Below are 12963 nucleotides of genomic sequence, written 5' to 3' on the forward strand. Positions count from 1 at the left end.
GGTTTGAGAAACACTGACATAGACAGTAGCAATGTGCAGAGTTACCTGGACAAGCTAGACAGACAGGACCAGCAACAACTGTTCAGCAGGGAGATATAAATATTTCCTAGCACCAAACAGCAACCACAGTTTAAGGGCACATTTTCCCCATCCAACATGGTGCTTGCATCTCCTGCCTCACTCTACTATGTGTGCATGGCAAGCAGTGTGCCTTCACCCCTGCGCTGGCCAGAAAGGTTTAGCCTAGCAGGTGCGTGTGACCCAGAGGATGGCAGCAATGCTAGGGTACACACAGCACCAATGGGAAAAAAGAAAGAATAAAGGCAGAAAAACAGCTCACTGCCAAAAACAGTAATAAATACTAGGACTGGAGGGAAAGAGTTAAAGAGCTGTGCAGGGCGCTTGTGTGCAGAGCTAGCAGATGGCCACTCGGTGATCACGCTCCTCCACCACCGGGCACATCAGCAATCACCCTTCCTCCGAGAGATCCCACTCTACCATCCACCGCTGCCTTAGTCCTCCGCTCCCACATATAGGGAAGAAGTCTGTGGCCTCCCGCGCCTCCAGCGCTAGGTTGCTGGACCAGTTCGGATTTGCGGCCTACCCACCGGCGCTTCCTCCAGAAGCCCTGGCCTTGATTTGGTGGCTCCCCACTGCTACGACCCGGATGCGCCCTCTGACCTGGAGAGCCTGTCTGACATCCCTCCAGACCTCCCACAGCCTTCCTTGCGGGACACAGACCTCCTAGCCAGGTTCAAGACCATGCTGCAGCAGGAGCTTACTACAGCCACTTCCAGACTAGCCACTCATCTCACTAAGGAAATTTGCAAATTGGGAAGTCGCACTGACGTTCTTAAAGATAGGATGGACACCGCGGCAGGGGCAGACTGAAAACTCATGGGGCCCCCGGGCAATAGGGGATCATGGGGCCCCTGTGTCCTTGCCCAAACTCAAAAAAGCCTATCAAAAAGGTACCAGGGGCATCTCATGGGGCCCCCTACTGACCCCGGGCCCTCGGGCAGTGCCTGAGTTTCCAAATGGTCAGTCCGCTCCTGGGTTACGGTGATAGAAACCCATGAGCAGGAACTTTCAGATCTGAGAAAAGAGCTTGACGCGGCTCTCCTGCATCTGGAGGACTTTGAGATTAGGTTCCATTGCGGTAATCTTCGCCTGTATGGCCTGTCTGAAACCATCATTGCTCTAATGTCCATGAGCCAGTTGTATTCCAAAAAACTTCTTTAATAAGAATATTGAAATAAAATGAGCTTCTGTGCATGGACTCACCTGTGTGAAATCAGAAGGAAAGCTAGATAGCTTAGGAAAACTGGCCACCCCATGACCTGAAACTTTGCCAACATGTCCCAGGTAAGCAGAATTTGTTCCAACATTAACACCAGTAAAGTTTTACATAATTTTTATATTTAAATATTACTGATAACCACCTAAAAGTTTGCAGCAAAAAAATAAGTAAGTGACAATATTCAGCTCTAAAAACTGCTGCAGAATAACCCTAGGGAATGAAGTACAGCAAGACGTATTTCAGGGTTTATGGATGGGAAGTGCAGTATGAAGAAATGTAACTTTTCCCCGCCTTCCATACATTAATAAATTCTTCTGCGTAGATGACACCAGGAGGAGGGATTTCCCTTGAATCTGGCTTGATTTTTTTTTTTCCAACCACAAGTCGGGAAGTAAAACAGTGCAGAGTCTGTTGCAATCGGCACTTTCCAATCACAAAGAATGGCATTTCAGACCTAGTGCAAAGCAATGTCTGTCTGTTTTCTGAGCACATGAATGTGAGTATAAACTTCAGTATTCCCTGTAGCTGACTATGTCAGACGTAGCATTTAAACTTTGATTATTCCTTAAGGTCAATACTGCATACATATTTTTAAATCAGATTTTCAATATTTGTATGACTGTTTTTATTTGGACACAGTTTATGGGAAATGTTTTGGCATGACTGTATTATTTTTTTCATTCTTAGGTGATATATGACTGTCCAATCACTGAGCAACAGATCAGGCGTTTAACTAAAATTTACTTTAGATAATCATTACATGACGCTCAGGACTTTAACTATGCTTGGAAGATAATTTGTATTGTATGTGGTATGAACAACTTAAAAAAGGTCAGTAGATCATCTAGACTTAAATGTTCCTTATGATTCCTAATCGTTCCTTGCAGTAAAGCAATGATATGTTTGGAGCTACAAATCACAGGCTGTGTAGTTATATGTAAGACTGGGTGCAAGACATATCCTTAGGCCATTATGTCTGCTAATGCACGGTATTCAAATGTTACTGGCTAATAATGGTTTAGTACTGGTAATTCTCAGACAACAATAATTGTACCTATACCATGTGAAAGGGAACATTTACTTTAAACCAGCTTTTGATCAACCAAGTTGAAAATCCTCAGCCAGATCAAAAATTCTCTTGATAATAATGATTTTATTTTCCTGCGCTATATAGTGACAAAATATATATAAATAATAACTGCAAAGTTGCTAACACCCAACCCTATACCTATAGGTGAAAATAGTGCTAAAAATATAAATATATTGGTGCAGCGCTATTATATAAATATTCAAATAACCACATATAATATTACAATAATAAAAAATGTGAAAAAAATCAAACTGTGACACATATAAAGTGATCTGATCCTCTCTGGGATTTTATAAGTGACAAGAAAAATGTGAAAAACATGTGGTCCTGATTGGACCCAATTTAGTGAACACACAAAAAAAATTAATGAACAAACAGCCCAAATCCCTAATAGGGATCAGTGGCTAGTAATCAGCCTAAATAGAAACCAAAACAAACCAAGTGACACATGAAAGTAAATCTCTACAAAGAGGGATATACAATATCTCCTATATAAAGTGACTCATGCTCAGTGGGAACTTCACAAAGAACTCCAAATATATAAAACAAATATATGAAAAAATAAACAATCTCCCCCAATTAATAACACAAAAATATTCCAAATTGACTAAAAATAATTGTATAGTGAAATATAGTGTACATAAAAATAAGCAAAAAATCAATAAATATTAAATAATTATAAAAGTCCAAAAAGTGCACATATGCCAGGTGTTCCACTAATTCTTCAAAAACATGCAGGTGATACAGTGGATGTGCGTTACAGCCGCTGGTAGTAAGATCCAAAATAGCTGAATTGCCTCCTTACCGTGACCCAATGGGCCAATACGCTTGTGGGATCACAAATAGGTCCTCCACGGACAGATTCCCCTCTGTGATATCCTTCCAAATAGTAAAGGCCACATTTTTTATTATTGTAATTCTCTTGATACTTCCTATTGGCTAATTTAAAAATGTAAAGTTATTCAAGATTCAAGCTTTCAGAACCTTTTTAGGTTCCTTCCTCAGACATGATACAAACCTACTACTATAATAAGACAAGTTAAGCAATTTATTTTTTGTTCCAAAATTTCTGACAGTTTTTCTTAAGTCTGTGACCCTATTGGAGACATTTATTTACCCTCACTACTTGTCCTGTAGACTTTTATAAAAAGCGGGGTAGCAGTTGTAACAGGTACAACAAGATACAGAGAGCAATAAAAACATTGTAAGACTTTTTGGACTTTTCCTGTTCTGCTAAAAATGTGTTTTGTTATTTGTCTTTGCCTCTGTCAGTGCCAGTGGCGTATCATCCATGTGTGCAAATGGGCCCTTAGGTTGGGGGGGGGGGGGGCACTGTTCTAACACACAAGGCACACATAGAGGATCTGTCTCTGCTCCACCTGTGCTTCAAAATGTCCCCTTCCTTTCTTATGCACCCCATCCCCAGCACGGATCCCCTGTGACTTCTCTGCAGCTGCCAGCTTCTCCTCCTCTCCTCTACCAACAGCTTGGAGTGGTGCAAGGGAGTCACAAGGGATTTAATTCTAAAAATATATTCCCCCTACTGCTCTGAACCCCTCCGTGCCACCTCTCTGCAATGCTGCTGGCCAACTTCCCTCACAGTCCAACTTTTATTCAACGTCTCTGTATATAAAACACCCAGTAGTGACAACATCTTCTTAATGAGTATTCTTCTTCCACAAGTGATAGAAATCCTCTTCCTTCACTTAATACCCTTGAAAAAATATAAATCGCATATAGTGTGTAGGGAACTGTTATTTTATACACTAGTTGTGGTTTGTTTATGTTCATATACAGCCACTACCATAGAGGTCCCATTACAGACAAGTCCCTAGGTGTGCTTCCTGCCCCTACAAGGAGGTCAAGAAACCCCAGGATGTTATATAGTTTGTTTTTCCAGGAAGTATCAGGCAGAGAGTACCAGCCTGCCATGTGCTATGTATCTGGGGAGAACTGTATGGGCATTCTGTGAGTAATGATCCAGATTAACAAGGCTGTTATCTATCTAGTTGTTACTGAAGCAGATTAGGTCTGCCTCTGTTATATTTCAACTTCTGTATAGGAACCCTAATATCTCTGTAAGAGAGAGTTGTGGTTCATTATCATTATTCTATTTACACACTGCAGAATCCTTATAGTTGTCTATATATATATATATATATAGATCAGCGTTTTCACCTGCATAAGACTGTCAGGTGAACTTTCTGTTAATTGAAGTGTATCTTTGCAGCCTCTTTGCTTAAAGCTATAGCATCCTTATTGGTCTGGATCTCCTTTTAGCTAGAATTAGCATAGGGAGCGTTGGATAGATTAGGCTAGAGGTAGGTTAGGCATCCGACGGCCACTTAGACAGATAGAGGCCCGGTTGCAGTGACAGCCCAGTTTAGGGATAGAGACTAAGAGTAAGGATAGATAGGGCATTTTATCCTTTTAGGTGATGCATCGCTGATCTTCAGACAAGCAGTGCAATCATCCGCATGTTACTTGGATGCCATCACAGCATCTAAAGTGGAAGCGTGCATCTTATTGACTCTCACCTCTCCAGGGGCCCCTGCAACCGGACTGCGCTATAACCCATGGTTGGAGGTATTCTGTATACTACATGCACATATACCCGGGTATAATTGCAAACTCCCAATTTATGGTAAATTGTAATTCCTGAATGTTATTCTTATGCATCCTGTTTTAAGTGGCTGCTTTATATAAACTTTGCATTAATCTCATACAGGTGTGGTGACATGTTTTCATGTTAGAAATATAAGCTGGGTGCATTAATACTGCTATGTATAGTTACTTTAAGTTGTCTACCTGTTACATTCCTAGAAAGGGGTGAGTCTCCTCAATTGCAGGATCCCTATTGTAGGTGGAGGCACTGCCATTTGTATTATCACAACCCCCTCTTCCATATAGCGAAGGCTCAGGATTGCCTACTCATATACAGGTTAGCGCCATAGCTTTTTTGGTGTGGGCCATTTCACATAACCCCCCCCCCCCCAAAAAAAAACAGGGCTACAAGTGCATTATCTACAATGCATGATATCCAACATAGCAAAACACACTTACAAAAATTGTGCTAATGCGTGCAAAAATCACTCCACCGTGTATGAACCTCTAACCATCCGTCATCCTTACTCTTACCCTCTCATAAATTTGAAAGAGCGTCCACAAAATCCACCTTCCTTCGTGGTTGGGCTACTAAATCTGTCCGCTGTCACATAGAAAATATACCTCCGAAGGAATCGCACATAGTGTTATATCTTCAAAAAATGCTTTCACTCTGCTCGTCCTCCCCTCATAAGATAAACTCCCAGTACTAGTGAACACACTGACCGCCACCTTCTACCTTATGCACCTTCCCAGATGATAAAGTCCACTCGCTTACAAAAGGGGGCTCTTCTCACTCTACAGATCATCCAGCTCTCAATGGCATCATAACATGTAGCAAAGTACAACCAACATAGTGTAGTAGGCAATGGTAGGGATATAGCTTCTTTAACAATCAAATTGTGCTTACAAGAAAGACAAGATGTCTCAACATGTGTAGAAATGGCAAACAGTATGAAAAACCTTCTCCAAAATGGCCACTCTGTAACTTCCGGTTTACGTCCGACGTCACGTCTGACGCTTTTCATCACTTCCGATTTTATCTGAGGCTGGATTCAGCTACTGCAGAATAACCTCTGACCAGGGAATTCACATCAGTCAATATAGTCCCTTCCCTGCATGGCACTCCCACACCTCCTATACTGGGCCACCCACCCAGGGGCGTATTTACTGCAAGGCAAACAAGGAGTTTGCCTAGGGCGGCACTTTTCAGGGGGGCAGCGTCGTGGCAGCGCCATCCCCCCCTTTCCCACAGAAGGGCACTTCCATGGGAAAGGGACAGGGGCTGCTGTGTCTTACCTGTCTAAACGACTCCGTGTCCCACTTCGATCCGGTCCATGATGCGCTGCTGGAGGAGGGGTAGAGAGATTGTCTGGTGTCACCTGGATCTTGGATCGCAATGTGGGCAGGATGACATGCCACCCCTCTCATCTGGCCACACCCCCAGGATCACTGGGCAGCCTATGGCAGCCTGTCCCTGCCTCTCCAAGTTCTGCCTCCTCGCCGGTGAGTGGCCGCCGGATCTGTAGCTCAGGGAAAGCACACAGGCTGCCAATCACCGATGAGGAGGCGGAGCTTGGAGAGGAGCCAAGCGGCAGAGCAAGTATCAAAGAAGCTGATCGGAGTGAGGGACCTACCGGAGCCGGTGAAGAGAAGGAGAGCGGCCAAATAAAGACAGCTGATTGGTAAGGTAAGTGTCTGTGCGGCTGGGATCTGGGCAGAGCAAATAGTACTGCTGCAACCAGGTATGCTGGCTGTGGCTGGGAGAGGGAGGGAGCCTGGGCTGGAGCAGGGGTCAGCAATGTAAGCATCATTGGTGTCAGTGGGAGGAATAGTGCCCCATCATTGGTGTCACTGACACCAATGATGGGACACTATTCCTCCCACTAACATCAATAATGGGGCACTATTCCTCCTTCCACTGATACCAATGATAGGGCACTATTCCTCCCACTGACACCAATGATGGGACAGTATTCCTCCCACTGACACCAATGATGGGGCACTATTCCTCCCACTGACACCAATGATGGGGCAATATTCCTCCCACTGACACCAATGATAGGGCACTATTCCTCCCACTGACACCAATGATGGGACACTGTTCCTCCCACTGACACCAATGATGGGGCAATATTCCTCCCACTGACACCAGTGATAGGGGCACTATTCCTCCCACTGACAGCAGTGATAGGGGCACTATTCCTCCCACTGACAGCAGTGATAGGGGCACTATTCCTCCCACTGACAGCAGTGATAGGGGCACTATTCCTCCCACTGACAGCAGTGATAGGGGCACTATTCCTCCCACTGACAGCAGTGATAGGGGCACTATTCCTCCCACTGACAGCAGTGATAGGGGCACTATTCCTCCCACTGACAGCAGTGATAGGGGCACTATTCCTCCCACTGACAGCAGTGATAGGGGCACTATTCCTCCCACTGACAGCAGTGATGGGGCACTATTCCTCCCACTGACACTAGTGATGGGGCACTATTCCTCCCACTGACACCAGTGATGGGGCACTATTCCTCCCACTATTACCAATGATGGGCCACTATTCCTCCCACTAACACCGATGATGGAGCACTATTCCTTCCATTGATACCAATGATGGGGCACTATTATTCTACTGACACCAATGATTGAGGCAGTATTCCTCCAAATGACACCGATAATGGAATAAAACAAGAGGTGGAGCTCTAATAGGAAGAGGTGGAGTTTACAGATGAAGGGGTGAATCTTAAACAGGAAGGGGTGGGACAAATTTAGATAGGGGGGTGCCCGATTTTAGTCTTGCCTAGGGCAGCACAAAACCAAAATACACCACTGCCCCCACCACAGCACCGACCTCTCTGCAGCTGCTGGCTGGACTTCTCTGCTTCCCCCTCCTTCTGGCTGTATCTGCTGCTGAGGCGGGAGATTGGTATGGGTGCTGTGTTCAGGTTGGAGAGCGGGGGGAGGGGAAAGGTGGGTAAACATGTCAGAGTGAGCGAACACTCCCGTGTTCATTCATCACTGAAGCATAGTAAACTGTGTTTACTATACTTCAGTTTGTGAATGAATAGGGGCCTCTGTGCAGAGACTTCTTTACATTCATATGCAGTGCAGCTGACGCTGCAGGGAAAATATATAGGGACTCTGTCCTCAGCCTCTTTCTCTTTCTCAAATGGAGACACCAGGGGTCTATTTAGACCTCTAAAGTTTTGCCGTCGCCTCCAACTCCCATTAAAAAAAATAAAAAATATTAAAAATAACATTGTAAGAAAAATGAAATTAAAAAAGCTAAAAATATCATTTATAAAAAAAATAGTAAGGCCTTATTTACACAAGGCCTACTACAGTGTACATTCGTGCACGGGTGAGTTTACCTACATGAGGATGCCAGTTGTTCCATGCATCCCCATGTAGTCAGTCCCATTGATGCAAGTTGGGAAACAGTTGCACGAACGCAGCCGCTGCTTACAATCTGACACCTGTCACTGTCTGCATTCAGGATTATGCACCCACATGGATGTCAGATTGGGAGCAGCAACTGTGTTCAAGCAGCCTTTGCGTCCCAGTTGGCATGAATGGAACTGCCTGTAAACTCGGCCTTCACACGGGTGTACACTTTAGTATGCTCCATGTGAATGAGGCCTTAGTAGAAATTTAACAGGAATTTGTTTGGTAAGCTATGTTGTATTTATGTTAGCTAATAATGAGTTTACAGTATTTTTAGTGAAAACAGTGATATGCGCAACTATACCAGGGATTGTACTGGGGGTCAGTCTGTCTCCCAATACAATCCCCCTAGGTGAGTCTGGCTGATGTGAAGGGGGGGGGGTATTATACTGGAGGACAGACTGACCTGAGGGGGATTACACTAGGGGACATACTGACCTACAGGGGGTTTATACTGGGGGACAGACTGACCTAGGGGAAGGATTATTTTGTGGGACAGACTGACCTGGGGGGATTATACTGGGGGACAGACTGACCTAGGGAGGGGATTATACTGGGTGACATATTGATTTGGAGGGGGTGAAGGATTAAATTGAGGGACAGACTGACTTGCGGGCATTATACTGGGGGACAGATTGACCTGGGAGAGGAAGGATTATACCAAAGGACAAACTAACCTGGGGGGATGGTACTGGGGGACAGACTGACCTGTTTGATTTCACCATGCTCCTTAAGCCTCTCCCACCCTTTCTGCAATATGGCCACGCCAACTGTTGTTTGTTTTTTACACGTGCCATATTACTCTTCTCCTTGGCATGCCCAACAGTGCCCCATGTCTTTAACAATCCTAGCAACATCCCATAGCACAATGAAAACCATGCCCACTCTTCACTGTGGTACACTAAGCACAGCAAATTTTTCTTTCAAGCAACAGGGACCAACTTCTGATCTTTCACACAGGCCCACTGATTTCAGAAAATACCCCTAGTTGGGGCTCATTTTGACAGGCAACATTTTTCTGTGTTTGATGTGCATTTGTAACACTCATCAAATGTCAGCAGAAGTACAGTGGCTAAAAAAAATGTCTAGATACCCCTGTTAAAATGTCAGGTTTCTGTGATGTAAAAAAATGAGACAAAGATAAATCATTTCAGAATTTTTTCCAGCTTTATTGTAACTAGAGATGAGCGAATCGAACCAGGCGAAGTGGAATTCGTTTTGAATTTCAGGAAAAATTCGATTCGCGTCGAATCCGAATATTAGCATAATTCAGGTGCGCGAATCGGATTTTTCCCGATCAGCCGGCAAAAGTGTCCCTGCAGAGAGCTCCGCTATTTCTGACAGTTCTCTGACAGTTCCTTCACATGTACAGCGGTTGAAACATTGTATCTATTTGTTTCCATTTAGGATACAGATGTTTTTATTCGGAAACAGATACAATGTTTCAACCGCTGTAAATGTGAAGGAACTGTCAGAGAACTGTCAGAAATAGCGGAGCTCTCTGCAGATACACTTTTTGCTGTACTGGAATACTTCTTCTTTTCATTCTTCTTTTCATTCTTCTCATTCTTCTTTTCATTCTTCTTTTTATTCTTCTTCTCATTCTTCTTTTCATTCTTCTTCTTCTTTTCATTCTTCTTTTCTTCTTCATGAAAAGAAGAATGAAAAGAAGAATGAGAAGAATGAAAAGAAGAATGAAAAGAAGAAGAATGAAAAGAAGAAGAATGAAAAGAAGAATGAAAAGAAGAAGAATCTTTTCATTCTTCTCATTCTTCTTTTCATTCTTCTTCTTCTTTTCATTCTTCTTCTTCTTTTCATTCTTCTTTTCATTCTTCTTCTTCTTCTTTTCATTCTTCTTCTTTTCATTCTTCTTTTCATTCTTCTTCTTCTTTTCATTCTTCTCATTCTTCTTTTCATTCTTCTTCTTCTTCTTTTCATTCTTCTTCTTTTCATTCTTCTTTTCATTCTTCTTCTTCTTTTCATTTTTCTTCTTCTTTTCATTCTCATTCTTCTTTTCATTCTCATTCTTCTTTTCATTCTTCTTCTTTTCATTCTCATTCTTCTTTTCATTCTTCTTCTTTTCATTCTTCTTCTTTTCATTCTTCTTCTTTTCATTCTTCTTTTCATTCTTCTTTTCATTCTTCTTTTCATTCTTCTTTTCATTCTTCTTCTTTTCATTCTTCTCATTCTTCTCATTCTTCATGAAAAGAAGAATGAGAAGAAGAATGAAAAGGAAAAGAAGAATGAGAAGAAGAATGAAAAGAAGAATGAAAAGAAAAATGAGAAGAATGAAAAGAAGAATGAGAAGAAGAATGAGAAGAATGAAAAGAAGAATGAGAAGAATGAAAAGAAGAAGAAGAATGAAAAGAAGAATGAAAAGAAGAAGAAGAAGAATCTTTTCATTCTTCTCATTCTTCTTTTCATTCTTCTTCTTCTTCTTTTCATTCTTCTTCTTTTCATTCTTCTTCTTCTTCTTTTCATTCTTCTCATTCTTCTTTTCATTCTTCTCATTCTTCTTTTCATTCTTCTTCTTCTTCTTTTCATTCTTCTTCTTTTCATTCTTCTTTTCATTCTTCTTCTTCTTCTTTTCATTCTTCTTCTTCTTCTTTTCATTCTTCTTTTCATTCTTCTTTTCATTCTTCTTTTCATTCTTCTTCTTTTCATTCTTCTTCTTTTCATTCTTCTTTTCATTCTTCTTTTCTTCTTCATGAAAAGAAGAATGAAAAGAAGAATGAAAAGAAGAATGAGAAGAAGAATCTTTTCATTCTTCTCATAATTCTTTTCATTCTTCTTCTTTTCATTCTTTTCATTCTTCTTTTCTTCTTCATGAAAAGAAGAATGAGAAGAAGAATGAGAAGAAGAATGAGAAGAAGAATGAAAAGAAGAAGAAGAAGAATGAAAAGAAGAAGAAGAAGAATGAAAAGAAGAATGAAAAGAAGAAGAAGAAGAATGAAAAGAAGAAGAAGAATGAAAAGAAGAAGAAGAAGAATGAAAAGAAGAATGAAAAGAAGAATGAAAAGAAGAATGAGGAGAAGAATGAAAAGAAGAATGATGAGAAGAATGAAAAGAAGAAGAAGAATGAAAAAAAGAAGAAGAAGAATGAAAAGAAGAAGAAGAATGAAAAAAAGAATGAAAAGAAGAAGAAGAATCTTTTCATTCTTCTCATAATTCTTTTCATTCTTCTTTTCATTCTTCTTCTTCTTTTCATTCTTCTTCTTCTTCTTTTCATTCTTCTTCTTCTTTTCATTCTTCTTGTCATTCTTCTCCTTCTTCTTTTCATTCTTCTCATTCTTCTTTTCATTCTTCTTCTTCTTTTCATTCTTCTTCTTCTTCTTTTCATTCTTCTCATTCTTCTTTTCATTCTTCTCATTCTTCTTTTCATTCTTCTTCTTCTTCTTTTCATTCTTCTCATTCTTCTTTTCATTCTTCTTTTCATTCTTCTTTTCATTCTTCTTTTCATTCTTCTTCTTTTCATTCTTCTTTTCATTCTTTTCATTCTTCTTTTCTTCTTCATGAAAAGAAGAATGAGAAGAAGAATGAAAAGAAGAAGAAGAATGAAAAGAAGAAGAATCTTTTCATTCTTCTCATTCTTCTTTTCATTCTTCTTTTCATTCTTCTTCTTCTTCTTTTCATTCTTTTTCTTCTTTTCATTCTTCTTCTTCTTCTTTTCATTCTTCTTCTTCTTTTCATTCTTCTTGTCATTCTTCTTCTTCTTCTTTTCATTCTTCTCATTCTTCTTTTCATTATTCTTCTTTTCATTCTTCTTCTTCTTCTTTTCATTCTTCTCATTCTTCTTTTCATTCTTCTTTTCATTCTTCTTTTCATTCTTCTCATTCTTCTTTTCATTCTTCTTTTCATTCTTCTTTTCATTCTTCTTCTTTTCATTCTTCTTTTCATTCTTCTTTTCTTCTTCATGAAAAGAAGAATGAAAAGAAGAATGAGAAGAAGAATGAAAAGAAGAATGAGAAGAATGAAAAGAAGAATGAGGAGAAGAATGAAAAGAAGAATGATGAGAAGAATGAAAAGAAGAAGAAGAAGAATGAAAAGAAGAAGAAGAATGAAAAAAAGAATGAAAAGAAGAAGAAGAATCTTTTCATTCTTTTCATTCTTCTTTTCATTCTTCTTCTTCTTCTTTTCACTCTTCTTCTTCTTTTCATTCTTCCTTTCATTCTTCTTCTTCTTCTTCTTTTCATTCTTCTTTTCATTCTTCTTCTTCTTCTTCTTTTCATTCTTCTTCTTCTTCTTCTTCTTTTCATTCTTCTTTTCATTCTTCTTCTTCTTCTTCTTTTCATTCTTCTTTTCATTCTTCTTCTTCTTCTTCTTTTCATTCTTCTTCTTCTTCTTCTTCTTTTCATTCTTCTTCTTCTTCTTCTTCTTTTCATTCTTCTTCTTCTTCTTCTTCTTCTTCTTTTCATTCTTCTTCTTGTTCTTCTTTTCATTCTTCTTCTTCTTTTCATTCTTCTTTTCATTCTTTTCATTCTTCTTTTCATTCTTCTTTTCATTCTTCTTCTTCTTCTTCTTTTC

At 40.4% G+C, this 12963-nt stretch overlaps 1 protein-coding gene across 3 annotated transcripts in view; it reads left to right on the forward strand.

The window, feature by feature from the left end:
- The first annotated feature begins 1662 nt into the window (after nt 1-1662).
- The window catches only part of LOC149468012 (solute carrier family 46 member 2-like), a 58850-nt gene continuing 47549 nt past the window's right edge, over nt 1663-12963 (forward strand). For 2 of the 3 annotated variants that reach the window (XM_089670922.1, XM_089670925.1), the window contains exons 1-2: nt 1663-1796; nt 1988-2131. Coding sequence is in view for 1 of the 3 variants with exons in the window: in XM_089670925.1 (XP_089527051.1) it covers nt 2114-2131 (18 nt within the window). In the remaining 2 variants the exon portion in view is untranslated. Of the gene's footprint in view, nt 1797-1987; nt 2132-4541; nt 5035-12963 lie in introns of those variants that run through there. The other variant, XM_089670924.1, reaches the window with a different exon arrangement.

This window comes from Staurois parvus, unplaced genomic scaffold (assembly GCF_062004578.1).
Source record: "Staurois parvus isolate SC_StPar_1 unplaced genomic scaffold, SC_StPar_1.0 ptg000096l, whole genome shotgun sequence".
Lineage (NCBI taxonomy): Eukaryota > Metazoa > Chordata > Amphibia > Anura > Ranidae > Staurois > Staurois parvus.